We start from the raw sequence: 18,680 nt of genomic DNA, 5'->3' as shown, positions 1-18,680 counted from the left end.
TACGTATTGCTCTAACCCTAACCCTAACCCTAACCCTAACCCTAACCCTAACCCTAACCCTAACCCTAACCCTAACCCTAACCCTAACCCTAACCCTAACCCTAACCCCTGAACGATACTCGGGTTAGCCGGGTTATATCATACTTTAATTGATTCTTTGTACTACTCATATATACGGGTTATCTAAATGCTTTAATAGAGGGCGGAAAGTACTGAGACACAGAATAACCCTAACCTCGTAACCCTAAGGCACCAGTTACTGTGTCCCTATTCTTTTCTCTATATAATACTAAGTAATAGTTAGATACTGAGACGTATACATAGCGTAATACTGGCTATAACCCTAAATTAAGCCCCTAAAAGTACCATTCAATTTGACCTGCTCAATTACAGTGTAATTTTCCCTTATTAGGCTTAGCGTAACCCTAACACTAAACCCTTTTAGGGAAAATTACAGTGTAATTGGCGGTGTCCTCTAGGTTAGGTGCGTACGTTAAAATAAAAGAATACTATTCTATACTAGACCACCCTATAGCTATAACGACTAGTATAGGATAGTAGCGAAGCCTAGAAGCCTAGTAGCGATAACACTACGTCTACAGAAGGATAGCTAGCTAGCGGTACTCGTCTCGTCCGCTATCTCACCCGCATTATCGGCACCCGATCCGGTCTCATTACCTACAGCACCGTCGGGGAGAGCAGCGAGATCCTCGGGGCTCAATTCCGATACGGACGCCATCTGGGTCAAATAGGCCACATCCCATTGCTGACAGACAGGGTTCAGAGTGTTCATATCTTCCATCGTCGTTGTTACATCGGTGTCACTCACCCCTAACACGGCCACACGCGGGTATTGATCCCATCCAGGACCCTGCTTAGGATCCTTAATGAAATCGGCAAACATCTTCTGCATAGACTCGCTCAGCCTCGCCTCCAGTTCGTCCGAGCCCTCGCGCGGGTAGGTACCAAAGACCATGGCAATCTCCGACGAGTGCCAGACACCTAGCTCCGGCCACTCCTCGAACGTGTTGCTTGGCACCGTCGCGTTGAAGACGTACTGCCACGCTGGCACGTCCAGCAACGTGGTCGTCATGTTCGCCGCAAATCCGCTCGAGCAAGCGAACAAAAAGTCTGTTACAAGCTTCGACAATCTCTGCTGGTCGGTCGTGACACCAGGCACGCCGGGTCCGCCTTCGCTGTACAGGCTGTCGACGAGTTGAGCCAGCTCGTTGTCGCCGAAAGTTGCGACAACAAATTCATTCACGGTCGCAGGCGAGTCGTAGACGAAGAAACTCCCGTCGTCTTGTGTAGAGCCGATGAGGATAGGAACTTTGGCGACATTGCCCGTGAGCCAGGCAGCGGCAGTATCCGAGATCACGGCGTTTTCGTCCATGACAGGCTCACCAAATACGAGGGCATTGTCGTCCATAGTTTCTCGTATGGTTTCCACGGAGACGTCGCGCATGCAGGCCATGACTTCGTCTGAGGTTGAGGTGCAGTTGAGGAGCTCGACTAGGGTATCCCAAGTCTCCGTGTCATCATTGGCGAGTGGTGGGGGGATCTTGACCACATTGCTTCCAGACATTAGTACGCCAGCGCGGAAAGGTGGGTCGTCAGGATAGGTGTTGATGAGGTTCCCGACGGACACGGCACCGGCTGACTCTCCCATGATTGTCACTGGTTCGCTGTTAGTGCGTGTCACCTTCAGGCATTGGTGGTAAGCTCACCCTTGTCTGGATCTCCACCGAATGCATGGGCGTTCCGCTGCACCCAGTCCAGAGCGAGCCTCTGGTCCAGCAGGCCAGGGTTCCCAGCCTCGAGTTCAATCTGAGGCGATCTAGGATTACCGAAGACTGGAAGCAAAGGTCAGCACCGTCAACAGTTGAGGTCTGTTCCACTCACCATTCACTCGATAAGCCGCCGCTACGACGACAACGTCTTGATTCGCAGCAAAGTTAGTACCGTCGTATAAGGGCATGGATATAGCGCCACTGGTGCCAGAACCGCCGTACAGCCAGAACATGACGGGCTTGTCTGGATCTCCACCGCTTGGTGCGTAGACGTTGATGTACAGGCAATCTTCGCTTTCGCCTGGCGCCGGCGGATTGTAGAACAAGGTTTTCGACATGTCCCTTAACGGGCCTTCTGGTCCAGAGTACTGGATACATGCCAGGGGCTGAGTGGTGGCTTCGTAGGGCTCCTCCCATGATTCTGGCTCCTGGGGAGGTGCAAAGCGGAGGTTGTCGATCGGTGGTTGGGCGAAAGGAATACCCAGAAACTGGTTCACGGACGAGCTGGATCCAGGGAGTTGCGTGCTGATTCCGATGATAGGCCCAGAGTCGACGGTGGCAGTTGGCTCGGAGCCATCAGGGCCGTTGCTGCTCTGTGCCGCGACAAATGGTATCGCGATTACGAGGATTGTTTTAGCAAGTATACCGACAGAAAGCATGTTGAGGTATTGAGAGGCTTGTTCGGCCTTTATAGAGGTCTAAAGTGAGTTTGCGCAACAGAAGGGAAGCATGATCCAACATAAGTAGGCTGGGAGCTGCCCCGAGAGTGGCATGAATAATATGCGCAGCATATAGGGGTAAGCGGCTGTGTCGGCCTAATGGGGGTAAACAAATCTCGTCTTACTAAGATTCAAAGCTGTACACGGTGCTCTGCGATAGGCTCATTTGCGTAAGAACGACCTGCTTGTAGCCTTGCGTCAGTAGAGGCTGAGAATGCAGGCAATCCATGTGGGTGCAGCGCTACAGCCTGGGTCCGTGTTATTGGGTGTGCGCAGCCTCATGGCCAAGCTCTGTCGTGCTGCTGAAATAGCTTTGCAACAATGCCACGAGCCAATGTTTTCAGCCTCTACGTTACGTGGCAACACCAATGATGGCATAGCGGCGCAAAACACCATATAAAGCTAGATGGCCAAGACAACCATGACGGGGGTATGCGTGTCCAAAATTATCGAGAACTTTTCAGTCGACTGATGGCATTTGAGACCGGCCTTTTCCGGGCACCGACGCTAAGTAATGGTGCCCGGATCAGTGAGCTAGATTGGCGCTGTGTTTTTAGCGTTGTTCAACATCCTTCCAACTCGTGCTTGGTGTGGGGTACTCTGTTCGTGAGTGTTTGATAGGCCACCAATCATTGTCAGGGACCAAAATGGATGAAGACGCGTAGACAGCATGTCACGATTCATTGGTAAAATCGATAGTCGTTACGACAGCGGGCCGAATGCTCCATGTACCTGCTTGACTCAAGTAGACAGCGGACCGCGAAAGATCGAGAGATATGAGAAGACCTGCAGGATCTGTAAGCACCAGAACTAGATCGCATTTCAATGGTGCTGATGAGCCTTGACGTCGCGAACGAGGCTGAACCGGAAGAGTAGGTGAGGGAGTACGCGATATTGAGCAGAGCTCAGCCGGACACGGGAGTCTGTGCGGAGCGATGGATGATGCTGTGGACACAGACAGTATCTTCCCATGCACGCGCTGCATGCATTGGTGGGATATGCCATGAACCCAGTACAAATTCTGCCTGGACCAAGTTGCAGCCACTGATCCGCAGACGCAAGAAATGACCTGAAATCTACAGCTCCGGTGCCAACAGGAGATCGGCGCTAACATATCCACTGCGCATGCAGTGGATATCAGGCTGATCATGAATGCCGCGAAGTGTCGGATATCGCGCCTTCCGCAGGCACTGTGCCCGGAGGCAATGATCGTGAGATCTTGTCTCGAGCAGAGTCTGAAACGGCTGTTCTTATACACTGATTGACCTGGGTGCTTTTCTTCGTACCTGCTGCGAAGACCACCTGGAAAGTTGTTGATACGGACGCATGCCAGTTCTCGACCAAAATTCAGAATAAAGTGTGAAGGTGTCCTGGGCCTAACGGATTGGAGGCCAGGTATAATATGAGCGGCCCGTACATGGTGGCACCTTCCTGATCTGCTCGAGCGTCGTGTCTTACAAATATGCCTGGCTCACCGTTGAGGTTGGGGTAGGAAAGCTTGACTTAGCACATCTCTTGGCGAGTGTGGCTGGTCCCGTTTATGTTGCGGCAAAGGTTGATAGAGGGGGATTTTCGGTGTATCCTCGAGCAATGAACATCGACTGGTGAGCTATTACGTCATTGAACCTGACTTCTCTAACAGAATTCTTAGTAGGCTTCCTTGGTCAGCCACCAAACTGATTAGAAAGCCATTGCTTTGTTTATGCTATAGCGACCGGCTTATCGAACAAATGCTTAGCATAAGCCGACACCTACCAATATGACTCACTCGGTCGCGTATAGCCGGGTAAGGCAACAAATGCCCTAGCCTAAGTACAATAGAACCAACAAGTCCTTCATTTCGAGGCGAGAAGCCGCAGGTACAAATATTTTGAAAATAAATCGAAATGGCCATCGAAATTTCCAGGTGTAGTCTTACTTTCTCCGCGTATCATTAAACTGGTATTCAAAATGTATTCACTCACGAAGACATGGCATACAATGCCATATTCTTTTATCTCAAGCACACGACCGGAGCTCTCGGCGAAAGGAAAGAACATCGTCATCACGGGCGGAGGTAGTGGGATTGGCAAAGCTGTTGGCCTAGCATTTGCCAAAGCGGGGGCCAGATCAATCTCTATCATTGGACGGCGAGCAGACGTTCTCAGAACTGCAGAAGCCGAAATAGCTGCCCACAAGACCACCGTCTTATCAGTGACTGCCGACCTCGCAGACAAGGATCAGACTTTAGCGGCTTTCCAGTTGTTGTCAAGGAAGATTGGGAAGATCGATGTGCTTGTCTCGAATGCTGGAGCGTATGATTCAGGACACATGGCAACCTACAGCGCCAATTCACTGATGAGAACGCTGGAATTGAACGTCGTCACCGCCCTGCATGCTTGCCAAGCTTTTCTACCATTCGTCGGTCCCGATCCTATTTTGCTCAATACTACATCGGATATGGCCTGCATGCCTGCGAAAGAGGGATGGCACGGATCCGGACCCTACTCAATCTCGAAAGCCGCAGCACTCAAGTTTATGGACTACTTTGCCGCTGAGAATCCACATATCCGGGTGATCAACGTGCAACCAGGGTGGATTCCGACTGAAATGACAGGGTACCATGAAGCGGCCCCTGACTCTGGTAAGCAAGACTTCCTTGGTGTGTAGGCTTACTAACAAGGCACAGTCGAGCTTCCTGGGGCCTTCTACGTCTGGCTGGCATCGGCCGAAGCTGCGTTTCTCAAGGGCAAGGTTGTTTGGGCCAATTGGGATGCAGAAGAGCTCATGCAGATAGCAGGCGAGATTCAGAGTATGAAAAAGCTAACTTGGGCGGTGACTGGGGTTGCAATATAGTGAACTTAGGCTTAGAGCGCTAGATCATGTGTGGTTCCGAATTCAGCGTGTCTTCAGCATAGCGTTCCTCTTCCTCTGGCCGTTTCGAGCGCAGCGTTCGCTCGCTATGTAGCAGTGCAGTGCAGTGTTACGCTACGTGCTATGCTATAAGAGAGTTTTCTGAGCGTAGTTCTGCTTCCAACACTCGTTCGATAAAGAAGTCTGGCTGGGCTGCCATTGACAGGCTTGCTGAGGCTGTGGTTACTGAGCTTAGGCGAGGATCTCGAACATCTTTCTAGAATATCGCTTCTCGTTTGTTCGATCGTGGCATACAGAAGATCGACGAATAACGTTACATATACGCATACCCAAGGAGACGGCTGCCCGTTTGCGAGCTTCGCCGCATCAGCGGAAATAAATGTCGAACATCAATCATCGCGTCCCCTGATCTAACAAGTTAAAGTCGATACAAGAGAACTCAGGGATCCGCATGTGAAATCAAATGGCACGATCGACTGGTATGGAGCACAAATAAGGCATTATAGCCAGAACAAGCACACAAAGCACAAACTATCATTGAATGCGTCGAAGAGACACGCAACATTTCGCTGGCCACGGATCAGGACAGTGTTTTTCAGATTGGTGCGACAGACTGGACGACGACTGCAGAAAGAACAACCACAAACAGCATCTATGGCCTAATCGTCATCACAAAATATCAAATCGCTCTGTGCGAGTCTTAGTCGTTGCGATAAGGTTCCACGACTCGGAAATGTATTTCGATCTGCTGTGGCTGAATACGGAGGCCTGATCCGGATTGGATGCGTCGTCAAGTCCAGTACGTCGAAAGTTCGCATCAGCTAGAAAGCCTTGGTGGTGGCGCGAGAACGACGATGCTGACATTAGGAAGTTCGCTTTGGTCACAGCTTTGACTCCAGTTTAGAGTAAGGTCCGCTCTCACCGAACGTGGAGAGAAGAGCGTCCATGGACGAGTACAGGAAGCATTCAACGCCGGCCAAGGATAGCAGACAGTGGACTGAGAGACGCTGCTTGTGCGTAGGACAGATAAAGGAGACGGACAGGCGGTACTGCTGAGATGATGGCCGGATTGAGCATGATTGACTGGTCGTAGCAAGAATTCTGATAGCTAACGGCTCCTTTGCAGCATTCCGCATCAGTTTTTCCTCACCATGCGCTCGAACGTACTCGATACCGTTGCAGATGCAAGCACGTGTCTTGACTCGTCTGCGTTGTTCTGTCGCTTGGTGCGCAGTAGCCAATTTCCGGGTGAAGATACTTGCATCTGCGCAACCAACGTGTACAGAACGAGGAGTCACGGCAGCCACATCACGGACCGAGGAAAAAATCAGCTCATGATGAACAACTTTACAGTCGCATCTCAAGTACAGGTGATTGACTTGACAGTGGATGATGAGGAGGAATTTGTGCGCATGGGAAGAGCTAGGGGATCCCGGCAGGAGGAGCTGGCGAACAAGTACAAGATGCATGACGGGGTGCAACCGGTGGACAGGGTCAGGGAACTGGTAACAGAGCAGCATGCCCCTAAGCCTACTATTTCCTAGGTGAAGTTCCAGGGAATGGCGTCAGAATGGGCTCAATCCTACATCAAGTCAATGGATCCTCTAGTCTTGGAAAGTAACATCTAGGGTGACGTATGGAGAAGAGTCGAGCAGGAAGATGACTTCAGGAGCGCGTTCAAGAAGAGGCACGAGGTCCGGGAAGACACGCCTGTGGTGCAGCTGGCCGTCGCGCACCGCAAGGACGTCGACCTACAGCAGTTGGTCTAAGACAAGCAGCAAGGGGTGCGGTAGGAGTTTGACCTGACTGTGCTGCAGATGCTGCAGGCTGTGGTGAGTATGAAAGAATACACTGAAGAGACAGCAGATCGAAGCCTGACCGTCGGCGTGGGACCAGCATATCCGGACCTCCCTGAAGATCTCTCGAGCCCACGACACGAACGATGAGGTGCACCAAGCGAGACGGCAAAGGAGAAGTGTCAAACCTGCAATAGTGACGCTGAAACAAGGTTAAATTGATGTAACATTCACAGGAATGAAAGCAAGAAGCAAGGATCAACAGAGCGGAGCTTGTGCAAGGTTTGTTCTGGGCTGAGGACTTTCAGAAGAGCTCACAACCATGTCGTGAACAACGGCACGGGCCGCATGTTCGGTCTGCTCTCAGCAATGCTAGGGCGACTGCATTCTGGTGAGGCTTCTCCCCGATTCATGTTTTTGATGGACGGTTTGTGTTGAAAGCGCGCGAACTTCGTCAAGGTGCTCGACCTGTGATGGAAAATTCAGACGCTGTGGATGGAGGTCTGGGACCAACCTGAGCTGAAGATGCTGATCTTGACGACGTGGCGTGTGTAGATATGCCTCGGTCTACAAGCCTACGGGCGAATATGTAGGACAAGTCAGAAGACAAAGACCTCTAAAGGAAGAGTGGCGACGACGAAGCTTGCGTCTCTGCAGCAGAAGGGCGGAACAACTGAGTTACACAATAGGATGTGCTGAGGCCGGCACTGAAAGCGGCAGAGGTCAAATTGAGGTTGAAGTCAGCAAGATCAGACGAAAATGCAAAGGAAGTTCAATCTGCAAGAAAGAAGCCAATGAACCGAAGCAACATGATTGATCTGCATACTCGGTGGCTTCTGAGCCTAGCTCGTCGTACCCTGATGGCAACGCCCAACGCAGGTTTCGTGTAAAACCCATTCTATAGTGCTCAACCTCAGGCCTGTTTTGTTGACCTGCATCAACTCGAATGCTTTCCTCGTTGTGCACACGGACGGCATTTGAGCTCGCCGCAACGCAGAGCAGACAACATATATTTGTGAAAGAAGCCAGTGCAGCAAGGCGGTTCTGTCGCGTTGTGGCGGCTCCGGCCTGATGACAGCCGGATGGTTGTGTTGCTCCGGGTCAGTGCCTTCCACGAGCGTGACTGCGACATGCAACCACAATCTTTTTGATGAAACGTTCCTGGTAAGGAATGGGCAGACTGTGGTCCTGATTGTGGTGACCCTCGAAGTCTTCGTTCATGCGGGCGGTGATCTGCCGGACGAAGCATAGAGCATTCGTCGAAGCATTTTCCACGGCAGATCAGGCGTTGCTTGCACGAAAGCTTGGTGAATGAACACTTGGCAACAGGTTTGATGGAGTGCTCGAGCACAAGCACGTGGACGACCCGTGTGAGACCAGGCTGGGTTCCGCACCGTACATCGATTCCTTCCGCGTCAAAGAGATGGCTGAAGGGCAATTTCGTGGGCTGGCAAGAGAATGTTGACATTCACGAGCGCTCATCGAGCAGCAAGTCGGTTGAGTAATCAACGAGGGAGACTGTCGAGTCGTCGGATCATGGTGCGTGCATTTGTGCTGATGGCTCCCCGCTTGACCCGAACTGCGAAGATGCACCAGAATGCCTGTATCGGCCGCGTCGAAGGAACCGGTAGCTGTGCGAGCGTGCTGTGAAGCCAGAAGTCAAAACTGTCTCCTCTGTAAATCGTCAGTAGTTCGTGGAACATGGCTGGCGGCGGTCATCGAAACTTGAGCATCATGCATCGTCACGTAGCAAGAGCTAGGCCTAGCATACCGGATGGTCTCATTGGCTCCGAGATCTGACTGATTGACGAACCACCTGCACCCTTCTCAGCCAGCTTCTCCTCACAGCCCTTCGTCCCAGCCCGCCTCTGCTAGGCTCACGGCATACCAGCTTCCACCTTTGAGTCCTGCTCACTGCCACACCAGCTTTCTTACCATTGACACCGTCACACATACACAACAAGACGTCCTGGCTAGCTTGAGACTCTGCCAGATGACCGATCTGTCGTCGTGTAGAAACTGTCGCGACTCTTCGCTCGTCTCGTTCCGTACTGCATCAATTCCTGCTTGCAATCATCCCTGTCGTGCCTGAACACGGTCCGAGCTCTCCGATGACACTGTGAGATTGGGCTGAGAGTTCAGTTTTGTCTTCGCTTTTGGCCTAGGTGGTGATGGCTCGCATATCTTGGCTGAATTCTCTGTCGTCAGTACGCAGATCCTCGTATTCTCTCGATACGGTAAGCTCATTGCTTCAACCCAACACATCAGTCTCGATGAGCCTGGACTTGTGCTTCCCGAACGTGATGATCCGGTGCTGATGCCTGCATGGCTTGGTGTTTTCTTGTGGTTCTGGTGGCAGGTCATGTAGTCAGCTTGAAGCTGGGCATCCTGCTTCCGATCTGATGGCGCAGGTAGTTGGTATGGGACAGACGAGATGCATTCGAGAGAGCAGACAGATTTCCGCGGACACTCTTTTGACCTTGACCAGAACCATTCCTGACCCACACCACTAAGTTTCTCCGCAGCTGAGCCAACATCGACCCCTAGCCTCCGTATCCTCGCAACACCAGACCTAACACGCAACACTGACACTAGCCGCACAACCTGGAGTCGAGCTTGCCAACACCAGAGCGAGCCGCGCTCTTTTCGAGGAACAGTGCCTTTAGTCCCAGGCTAGAGCTTGTTGGCTGTGTCAAGCTTTCATGGCTGTGAACAACTTGTAAATGATGGCGGGGTGCCTCGCAATGTCGGGAGTATTGATCTTCCCGCTTCTTGATTTGATCTGCGCTTAAGTTCGTGGATGACCTTGTGAGTTTGGTTCGTATTCGTCGCATCCTCCAGGTATTCCAGGTTTCTCTCGTTGTTGTCATGCGCTTCAAAGTATCCTTCACCACCATAACCGACCTTCCGTCCGCACCTGGTCTTGCCAGCATGTTTTACCAGTTTCTGATCACCAACATATCTCGTGCATCGTTTCCCTCCCCTAGTCCTCCAGGCTCTTTGACTTCTTGAATTGTCCTGCCATCTAGCTTATCGTGTATGTCCCTCTTTCGATGTTGTACTCCTTCAGTTGGTGCTCCTTCTGGGGGCACCGTTGCTGAAATTGACGCAGTGGCACCATCCACCAACGGCGAGCTGAATCGAGCTGTCGTCTAGAGCGTGGAGCGGCCAGAGCCTGCTAGGCGTGGCTTAGCAAATTGGTTGCAGGTTGCCGAACATTGCTAGGATCGTTGGATGAATGAATGTGCCATCTCGTTGACCAGCTTTTCGAGTCTGTCGGCCTTGGTTTGGTGGAGGATTGCTCGCTTGATGAAACAGCACGAGTTGTCGTCGCTGTGTTCGCCTTTGTTCTCTGTCGGTTGGTGCTCTTCAAGGAGGAATCTTCGGTCGCAAGCAGGATTCCCGGTGTCGCTGCATTTCGCTCGGTATCTGATCAAGATGATCCTGTCGTCGTAGATTGACTGAAGATGATGATGTCGTGGTTGATCGATAGTGGTGTTCAGTGAGTCGTTGTCGTCGTCGTCGTTGTTGTTGTCGTTGAATTGAAGTTTTGTTGTGCTGCAGCCAAGGAACCGCGTCTACCACGCTCCAACCTCTCGATTTTGCCGAGGTACATCTTGGCGCGATTCACCAAGCCAGTCTTGACACTAGTCCTTCTAACCTTCTTACGGAGTATTCCAATCTATTGGCAATACAGGCCGTAAAACCCAGCTGAACTCTGCCCTTACATTTATTCTCGATGTATTGAGGCAGCCTATCCTATACCCCTGGCAGCAACATCCCCATAACCGTTGCACGCATCATAGTACCTCCCGGACTCAACACAATATGGACATTGGCAATCGATCTCGGTGCGAACCTTTGTCGAACATGTATAGACCGGCGGACGCATTGAGCATGAACGCGGTGGAAGCTGGAATGCGGTTCTCGAGACATTGTTGCTGGAAGCAATAGCGCGTGTCGGAATGTTAATGTTGGCCACTCGTGTTCGGTCAAGTTTGATGTTTTGTTGCTGTAACTGATGTCGAGTCTGGTTGTTCGCACTGATTTGACTGCTCCTGGCGGTTGATTGTCTCGATGTATTGTGTCCGCCGTGTTGATGTGGTCCAGGATTTGTATCGATGCCACCGAAGATGCTGCTGCCACCTCCACCCAAACCTCAAGCAGCTGTTCCATCGACGGAAAACCTACCGCTTGTCCTCCTCCACAAACCTTCCTTCCCGTGGCTATCCCACCCACCACCCAGCCACAGCCGAGTCTGATCTTGATCACTCTATCAAGACGCCCAGCAAAATCCTCCAACTAGCGACTCTCCCACCCACCACCCAGCCGCCTAAATCCTCCAATCCCGGGCCTTCCCATCACTTACTCTGTGATATCGATGAACCTTCCATACCCTTGCATGACCTCTGGAAACCATTGACCAAAGTGGTTTGCTTCCTTCAGGCTCAATGCCATACCCTGACCATCCTTACCCTCTAAAATCCATTTCCCGTCAACCCTAGTGACACGAATAGTGTCCAACCAGCAGAACCTTACACCGCCATCCACCTTCAGCACAATCCCTTGTCCGCACCGAGACAGCCTGCTCTGTACCTCCAACCTTCCACCTCGCAACATTTGAAGCAATCCCGCCTCAAGTTCATTCCCACCCACAGCCAAGAACTCACTGATATCCTGACCATGCATTTGCAGCAGTTCTAGACATCTCAGCCTCAACAAACCCCCACCACCTCTCTTCACAAAGGACAGCACTGCTGCCAAAAAGAACCTCTCATCACCCTCCATCGCCCGGACAGCACCAACCAACTCGGTCAACCCGACACGATTTCCTCGAATCATGTTCAAGGCTACCATCTCACCACTTGCCCCTCTATCCATACCAGGAATGCGCTGCAACCATTCTGCAGTATTGCACATCACTCCTCCAAACTTCTCCACCTCCAAACTCTTCGCTGTCGGCGCGATTGCCATCAAAATTCCACCGAGACGTTTGATCTCCTCGCCCTTAGCATCCTGATCTTGGGTCAAAACGCGCACTTGCTCCTCCAACGTCGATACTCTCCCTTCAGCCTTCTCAGCTCGGGAGCCATTGTCATACCGATCATGACTCAACTTCTGGGATACTACACCCATCCTGATCACCATGCGACTATACTTCTTAGCGCGAGAGCTATTTTCGTCTCGGCTTCGAGTCATGATCTGGCACCTTACAGCCAACCTCAACGCCATAAAACCGAAAGCACGAGACCTGGCACTGTGACCATCGCGACTCTGCTTCAACTCTACGATCTCCCCGGCTTGCTCCGCCACTTTCTGCTCGGCTTGTTCAGCACGATCTCGAAGAGTGTCTCGATCCTGCGCCACAATCCGACCACTCGCGATTAATCGCAACGTCTTCAACCAGTATCTACTGAGCTGAGAGCGATTCTCACGTTGAGCCTTTTTCAACCCAGCAATCTCCCGAGCTTGCTCGCTCACCTTCTTCTCAGCCTCCACAGCGCGAGAGCAATTGTCATCTCGGCTTATGGTCATACCTTTGTAAGCCGCAGCCAAACAACAAGCCATCTTTCTAAGGATCTTAGCACGAGCGCAGTTGTTATCTCGGCTTCGAGTCATTTCCTCCAGATCCTGCTTCAGACCTTGTATTTCCTCCGCCGACTTCTCAGCACGGGAGCAGTTGTCATCCCGGCTTTGTGTCAATTTCTTGCATGCCGCAACCAAACAAAACGCAATCTTCCTAAGGATCGTAGCACGAGAGCAGTTGCCATCTCGGCTTCGAGTCATTTCCTCCAATTCCCGCTTCAAATCATCTATTTCCTCCGCCGACTTCTCGACACGGGAGCAGTTGTCATCCCGGTCTTTGGTCACCTCTGCCAATTCCTCCTTCAACCTATCAGCATGGGAGCAGATGTCATCCCAGCTTTCGGTCACCTGCTCCAAAGCATCCTCCAGTTCCTCCACCATCTTCTGATTCTTATCAGCACGAGAGCAGTTGTCATCTCGGCTTTGAATCACTTCCTCTAGAAGCTTCTCCTTCTCCCTCAAATCAGCCCAAAAGCTGCCAGCCAAAGACCATTCATAATCTCTAGTCTTTTCCAGACTCTCGACCTTCTGCTTCTTTGCTTCCACTTGAGCCATACTGACACTCAAGCTTCTTGCATGCTTCTTGGCCTGGCTATCTACCTCCACTACCATGTTGCCGTTTGCCTTACGTAGGCCTTCCACAACCAGATTCTGATAAACGCGCTTGCTCTTCGCAACTCTCTCAGTATCTCGCTTCTCATCATACGCCCTCCTTTGAATGTGGCTGATCTTCATCGTTGCCACAGTCCTGGCTCGATGAACCTTGCGCCTCGCAGCATTCTTCCATCTTACCTCATGGGCACGCTGATTCTCAGCAGTGTCCAAAAGTGCTCTCCAAGCTTGGTTAAACCCTTCTAGCTCATAGGCATGCTTCTCTTGCTCTTGTGCCAAGAGAGCTCTCACCTGTTCTTGGATCCGACGATCTTCACGTACCTTGATCCTTTCCAGCTCATCCTTCATAACTTTACGCTCTGCCAACATTCTCTGTTGCCAGTGCGTCTTTTCTTTGTTCACCTCGTCCTTCAATTCAACTTTCAAATCCCCTAATTGCTGCCTCAATTCTGCAGCGTCTTCTAGAGCCCCATTCCTCTCAGCCACTAAATCGGCCATCTTCAAATCTTGCTCTGCCTGAGCCATAAATAACTCATGTTCCTGCTGCTTCCTCAGATCCATCATCTCCTGCTTCAGTAAGCTTTCACTGCGTGCCGCAGTAGCCTTCTGCTCAGCATTCTCCTTCTCCAGGTCACTAATCCTTGATCTAAGCACTTCCTCTTGCTTCAAGAGAGTGCTCTTCACCTCCTCAGCCTCACTAACCTTTGCTTTATGCTCTCTTTCCTGCTTCCACAGGGCAGCTCTCTCCTCCTTTAGCTGCTTCTTCAGCTCCTCTTTTCTCTTCACAACCTTCTCCTTCCTCTTCTCCGCCTCCCAAGCCTCTTCATCATAATACTGCTGACGTGACTTCCGCAGCTTCTCATACTTCTCCTTCTCCTCCTTCCTTGCCTGTTCAACAGCCTGATTCAGCTGCTCACTTGACACATCCTGACCTTTCACATTCTCAAAAGCCTTTTCTAACTCCTCCAACTTCTCCACCCAACCCTGAAACAACTCCGGCAGTTTATCACTTTGGAACGCCATCCATGCCTCACTTTCTAGCTCCTTATTACCCTCACATGCCTTTAACAATTTATCAATAATACCATTCTTGCACGTCCCAATTGCTGAGCGTTTATTCTTAATCTCCCCTGCTAAACTTTTCAATTCCTTGCCATACTTCTGGCACAACCTCTTCTGTTCTCCTGCTTCTTCCACTCCTTTGCCCTTCGCAGTGATAACCCTACCTGCTGTCTTAGGCACACTTACTAAATCCCTTGCTCCTTGCCGTACAGGCACCATCTCTGCGTTCGCCCTCACCGCACCCTGCTGCACCTCGCTCAACTTTCCCTGGTAACCAGACATATTGACTTGTATGGTGATTTGAAAAGAGTCTTCCTTGTAAATCTTTTTCTTGACTAACGAACTGAGTCTTTCAGTGATTAGACGAACAAACAACGCGCAGAGAGCGATTTTCGCCGAAGATGCTGCACCGCACTTTGGCCATGGGAAGGAGCACCTACCATTTCGGGATCACCCACTCACCTTCATTGCACAACCCACCTTCCCAGTCAGAATCTCGACGCTTGAGGCACGAACTTCACGATGCATGTCCTGAAGTCAGCGTGTCACATAGTAAGCGCTGGAAGAATAACGCAAAACGAATCATACTGATCAAATCTTGCTATTCTGTCAAACGGCTTCTCGGTGTCCCTGTCAATCCATGCTCCATGCCCCATGCCCTCTTCACTGTGCTCCTTGTAACAACGTTCCTCTGCCTGTGCTCATTGCTCACTATCAGTGTCGATTCGGTCGCTTGTGTGGTCGATTTGCGCTCCGTAATGGCGTGCTACTCTGTCCTGCCGCATGCTGCGGCAGCTTTGTGGGCGTCCCCAACCTGATATCTGTTGAGTGCGTCGACTGGGTCCGTCTGCATAGTGTTTCAGCTCAGAAATCTGTATTTATTCATCCGCTGGGCCGTATGCTCGTATGTGGCTGTCATTATGTGGTCAGATTTGAGGGCGAGTTGTGCCGAGGATGGTAGACTGTAGGCAGCTCCTACTCTGCAACCCAGGCGTTCTGTTACAGCTCGTCCCTATGGGCATGTACCGTGCGTTCCGTGTGGTTGGTGTTGTTGTACTATGTCTTTCTTGTGCTGTGGGTGATCTGTGATCGGGATCTTTTGTGCAGTGCTTCTCCTTGGCTGAAGTCGGCACTGTCGGGTATAGGGCATGGCAGTGCACGTTCTTGCTTGTATGAAACACCGCTGTAATGGGACAGCACCATCATCTTGTGTCTCTTGTGTGTTGTGGTCCAGTATCGGTAGCCGTAGACAAACGTGTGCAAGCTCTTGTGATGATGTGACAGCAGAGGATCGAGCCGAAAACTGGGGTTGTGTCGAATCGTGGCGATGTAGTGAACATTGTAGAGTAGTCTTGGACTGATCCCATCTCTTGTAGCAGACAGCATACCCAGCAAGTGCGATGATCAGTGCTGATTTGTTGTGAAGATTCATCGTCGTGAAGGATCGAAGGTAGGTCGTGTTGCTTCGAGGTGGGGACGATGCAGTAGCTTGCGACGTCGAAATTTTGGGCGTGCAACGCTGAGGTTGAGCGGCGGGAGTGTCGGTCGAACCAGGACATGTCAAAGTCGGACGATTCTCCTTGAGATAGTGAGCCTGCGCTTGGTCAGTATCCAACGTACCTGTCTTCTTGCTACTTACCTTGAACTGTACAAGTATCGTCCTCGGTGCGTGCTTGTTGAAAACACTTCCATCCATCCTGCAAACCAGCCAAATCCGACACCGAGAAGCCATGATCTACCTACTTTCATGAGCCGTCCATCTCTCCTCTCCATCGATCCTGCTTGCTCAACTTGTCTGTCCTCCTTCTTGTCCTTCGGTTAGTATACCGTTCCTGCGACGGGTTCTGCATTGATTGCGCCGTGGCGATAAGGGATGGCTGAGGCGCGGTTCCAAGATTTCAGAATCCTCGGAGACTAGTGTGTCCTCGGATTGAAGATCTTCGATAAGTCGTGTTCTCGTTGTTTGTTGTAGACCATCCTTGGTTGGATGATTGAGGTCCTTGCTGTCGATGCAGCATCGTGCATGTTGCTGTTCCAAAAGTCGTGTAGAACAGTTGTGAGTCGGGCTGAGATTCCCTTTGTGCCGTCGACATAATACATGCTATCGCAGTTGTTCGCTTTTGTGCTTGAGATGATTTCCGAATTTTGTGGCCTAAGATCGTCATAATTCGTTAATCTGTCAGTTCTGGGCGTTTGTTGTTGCTGGCTGTTTCCATGGACATGGTAGAAACCAGAAAATACGTCTTGTAGAGCGTTCGGTATCTTGTCTCGTCGTCTCGAGTAGTAGTGCGTTCGCTCCTTTTCAGTATGTCGGCATGGTTGACGCGTGCTGTGCTAGATCGAGTCTCTTCTTCCCTCGTCTCAAGCAAGTACTGTCTTCGTTTCTCCGTTGTGAAACTTGCCTTCCCTTCTTCATGCTTCCCACCTGTTGCTTGTTGTTTCTGAATTGCGTCTGAATTGCGTCTCTTCTCATCTTTGTGCTCGTGTCTTTGTGTGTATGCTGCTTGTCCTCGGCTAGCCGTACTGCAGTATTTGTTCCTGCCTTGTGAAAAAGGCCTTGTATCTCCTGTGCTGATTTGAGAAATGCTGGATTCTGCAGTGGCTGAGGTCGAGTGTCTCAATAAATGTATCTTATCGTCTGCTGTGGTCGGCACTGCCACATCCTTGAGGTTTGCACCGCATACAGTTTGCTTCCTTGTAGTCTTGCCTGGGTTCGCGGATGCGATTTTTGGGGTGTAGCTTGTAAGATTCAGAGTCTGGCATCGAAAGCCATTGTTGTGGTGAACCGGTCTCTTGTCGCTTGAAGGTCCATGAGCTAGGTTCATACCGCATATGGTCCATGGCCTTGTGCTTGTGCTGCCATCAGACGTGCCAGGAGCGTCTTGCGTGACTTATCGTGGTTCATCCAGGATGGCAGTGTGCTCTTCTTTCGGGTACGTGTGTAGTCGACGTCGTCGGGTGTAGTCACCTCGAGTAATATCGTGATTTGGCATCCTTGTGTCCCATCTCTGGCTCGCCAAATGTCCCATGACACAGCTCCATCGAAAGTCATCCTCGCTCTGCCAGCCACGGTCGTCCGAACTCTTCTGGTCCTTCCAGCTACAAATCTCTTCCGCGTTCACGACCCTTCACTCGTGGCCCTTCTTTCCTTGCATTGTCTCGCTTTGCTGGACATCCGCCAGTTCCCATCGCAACTCATGTCTGTCGATATGCTCATTGGTTTTGCTGTATCGCGCTCACGTAGGAGAACAAAATGCTAGCCGATTTCATTTGTCCGATGAGTCCAGCTCGAGAAGAACACCGCTTGGCGTTTCGAAGCTAGATGTGCTCGGTCCTACCACGCAATGAAGAGATCTTGGTCTGGTGTCAGGAAGCATACCGGTCTCCTTCCATTGCGCCAAAGTCGAGCCACGCTGATGATTGATAGAAGACAGCTGTGCCATTGTTCACCGGCGCTTGTTGAACATACCGTCTGCCTGATGCGTTCGCTCATCTTGTCTCCGGTTTATCTTGCCGAATGGTCCATGAATGTCGTACTGGACCTAATCTAGGTGTGACATCTGGTCCAAGAAGATTGTCTCCTCCGTCAGCCAATCAATCTCACGAAACGGCCTATAAGATTAGGCTTGGAGCATGCTGCAGAGATGACCGCTGAGACCACCAGATCAACACCTTGTCGCCAGACAGAGTGCGAGGAGTATAACGTAATCTGCTGGTGCGTGTCGCATTCTTGATGAACACAAGTGTGACAAGGACTGTCCGGCACCGTTGGCAGTGCCATCATACTCCGCGAGAACGCTGTGAGATTGCATTGACAGGGCTCCATCGGAGCATGAAAGCCTTTGGTGGGACTGGATGCTCAGTGGATGGCGGTGTTCGAATCTTTGTGCGTGGACGAGTTGCATGACTCGTGCGTCGGCCTGATTCATGCGGAGGCTTTCATTCTGAACTTGTGAGTCAGGAATCAAAACGGGGTGGCTGGCGCAACTGCTGGGAGCCTTCAAGGTGGGAAAGAAGATGCCGTCGGTTCGTGTCCCGGGTAACGCCTGTGGCCAAAGGAGATGCTGCATCGGCGCATGAGTTGATTACAAGTCTCAGACAGCGTGCTGGGACTTGCGTAAGATCAGTCATGTGGGAGCTGTGGCTGAGTCGCGTTGCCGTGATGCTTTTGCTGAGTGCGAGCCGTGCTTGGACACTGCCCGATGATGGCTTCAAAGTGCTTTGGCGCCGGCTGATCTTTGAGGAGCTTTTGCCAGATGTTT

At 51.2% G+C, this 18,680-nt stretch overlaps 3 protein-coding genes across 3 annotated transcripts; 1 reads left to right on the top strand and 2 right to left on the bottom strand.

Annotated features, from left to right (window-relative positions):
* Nucleotides 1–610: 610 nt before the first annotated feature.
* On the bottom strand, nucleotides 611–2,449 carry PMZ80_005485 (uncharacterized protein; the record flags this gene model as incomplete). The annotated part of the gene is made up of 3 exons (XM_064873905.1): nucleotides 611–1,677; nucleotides 1,728–1,853; nucleotides 1,903–2,449. 3 exons carry the CDS (start codon nucleotides 2,447–2,449, stop codon nucleotides 611–613), a joined length of 1,740 nt encoding a protein of 579 aa, XP_064731009.1.
* A 2,040-nt stretch (nucleotides 2,450–4,489) lies between these two features.
* PMZ80_005484 (uncharacterized protein) lies at nucleotides 4,490–5,344 on the top strand (the record flags this gene model as incomplete). Its single annotated transcript, XM_064873904.1, has 2 exons — nucleotides 4,490–5,132; nucleotides 5,178–5,344. The coding sequence occupies 2 exons, from the start codon at nucleotides 4,490–4,492 to the stop codon at nucleotides 5,342–5,344; spliced, it is 810 nt and encodes a 269-aa protein (XP_064731008.1).
* A 6,179-nt stretch (nucleotides 5,345–11,523) lies between these two features.
* Nucleotides 11,524–14,700, bottom strand: PMZ80_005483 (uncharacterized protein; the record flags this gene model as incomplete). The annotated part of the gene is made up of 1 exon (XM_064873903.1): nucleotides 11,524–14,700. One exon carries the CDS (start codon nucleotides 14,698–14,700, stop codon nucleotides 11,524–11,526), a length of 3,177 nt encoding a protein of 1,058 aa, XP_064731007.1.
* Between the last annotated feature and the right edge of the window lie 3,980 nt (nucleotides 14,701–18,680).

This window comes from Knufia obscura (genome assembly GCF_036327395.1).
Source record: "Knufia obscura strain CCFEE 5817 isolate CBS 148926 chromosome Unknown scaffold_5, whole genome shotgun sequence".
NCBI classification, from domain to species: Eukaryota; Fungi; Ascomycota; class Eurotiomycetes; order Chaetothyriales; family Trichomeriaceae; genus Knufia; species Knufia obscura.
Note: the sequence above shows the minus strand (reverse complement) of the source record. Positions and strands in the feature narration are given on the sequence as shown.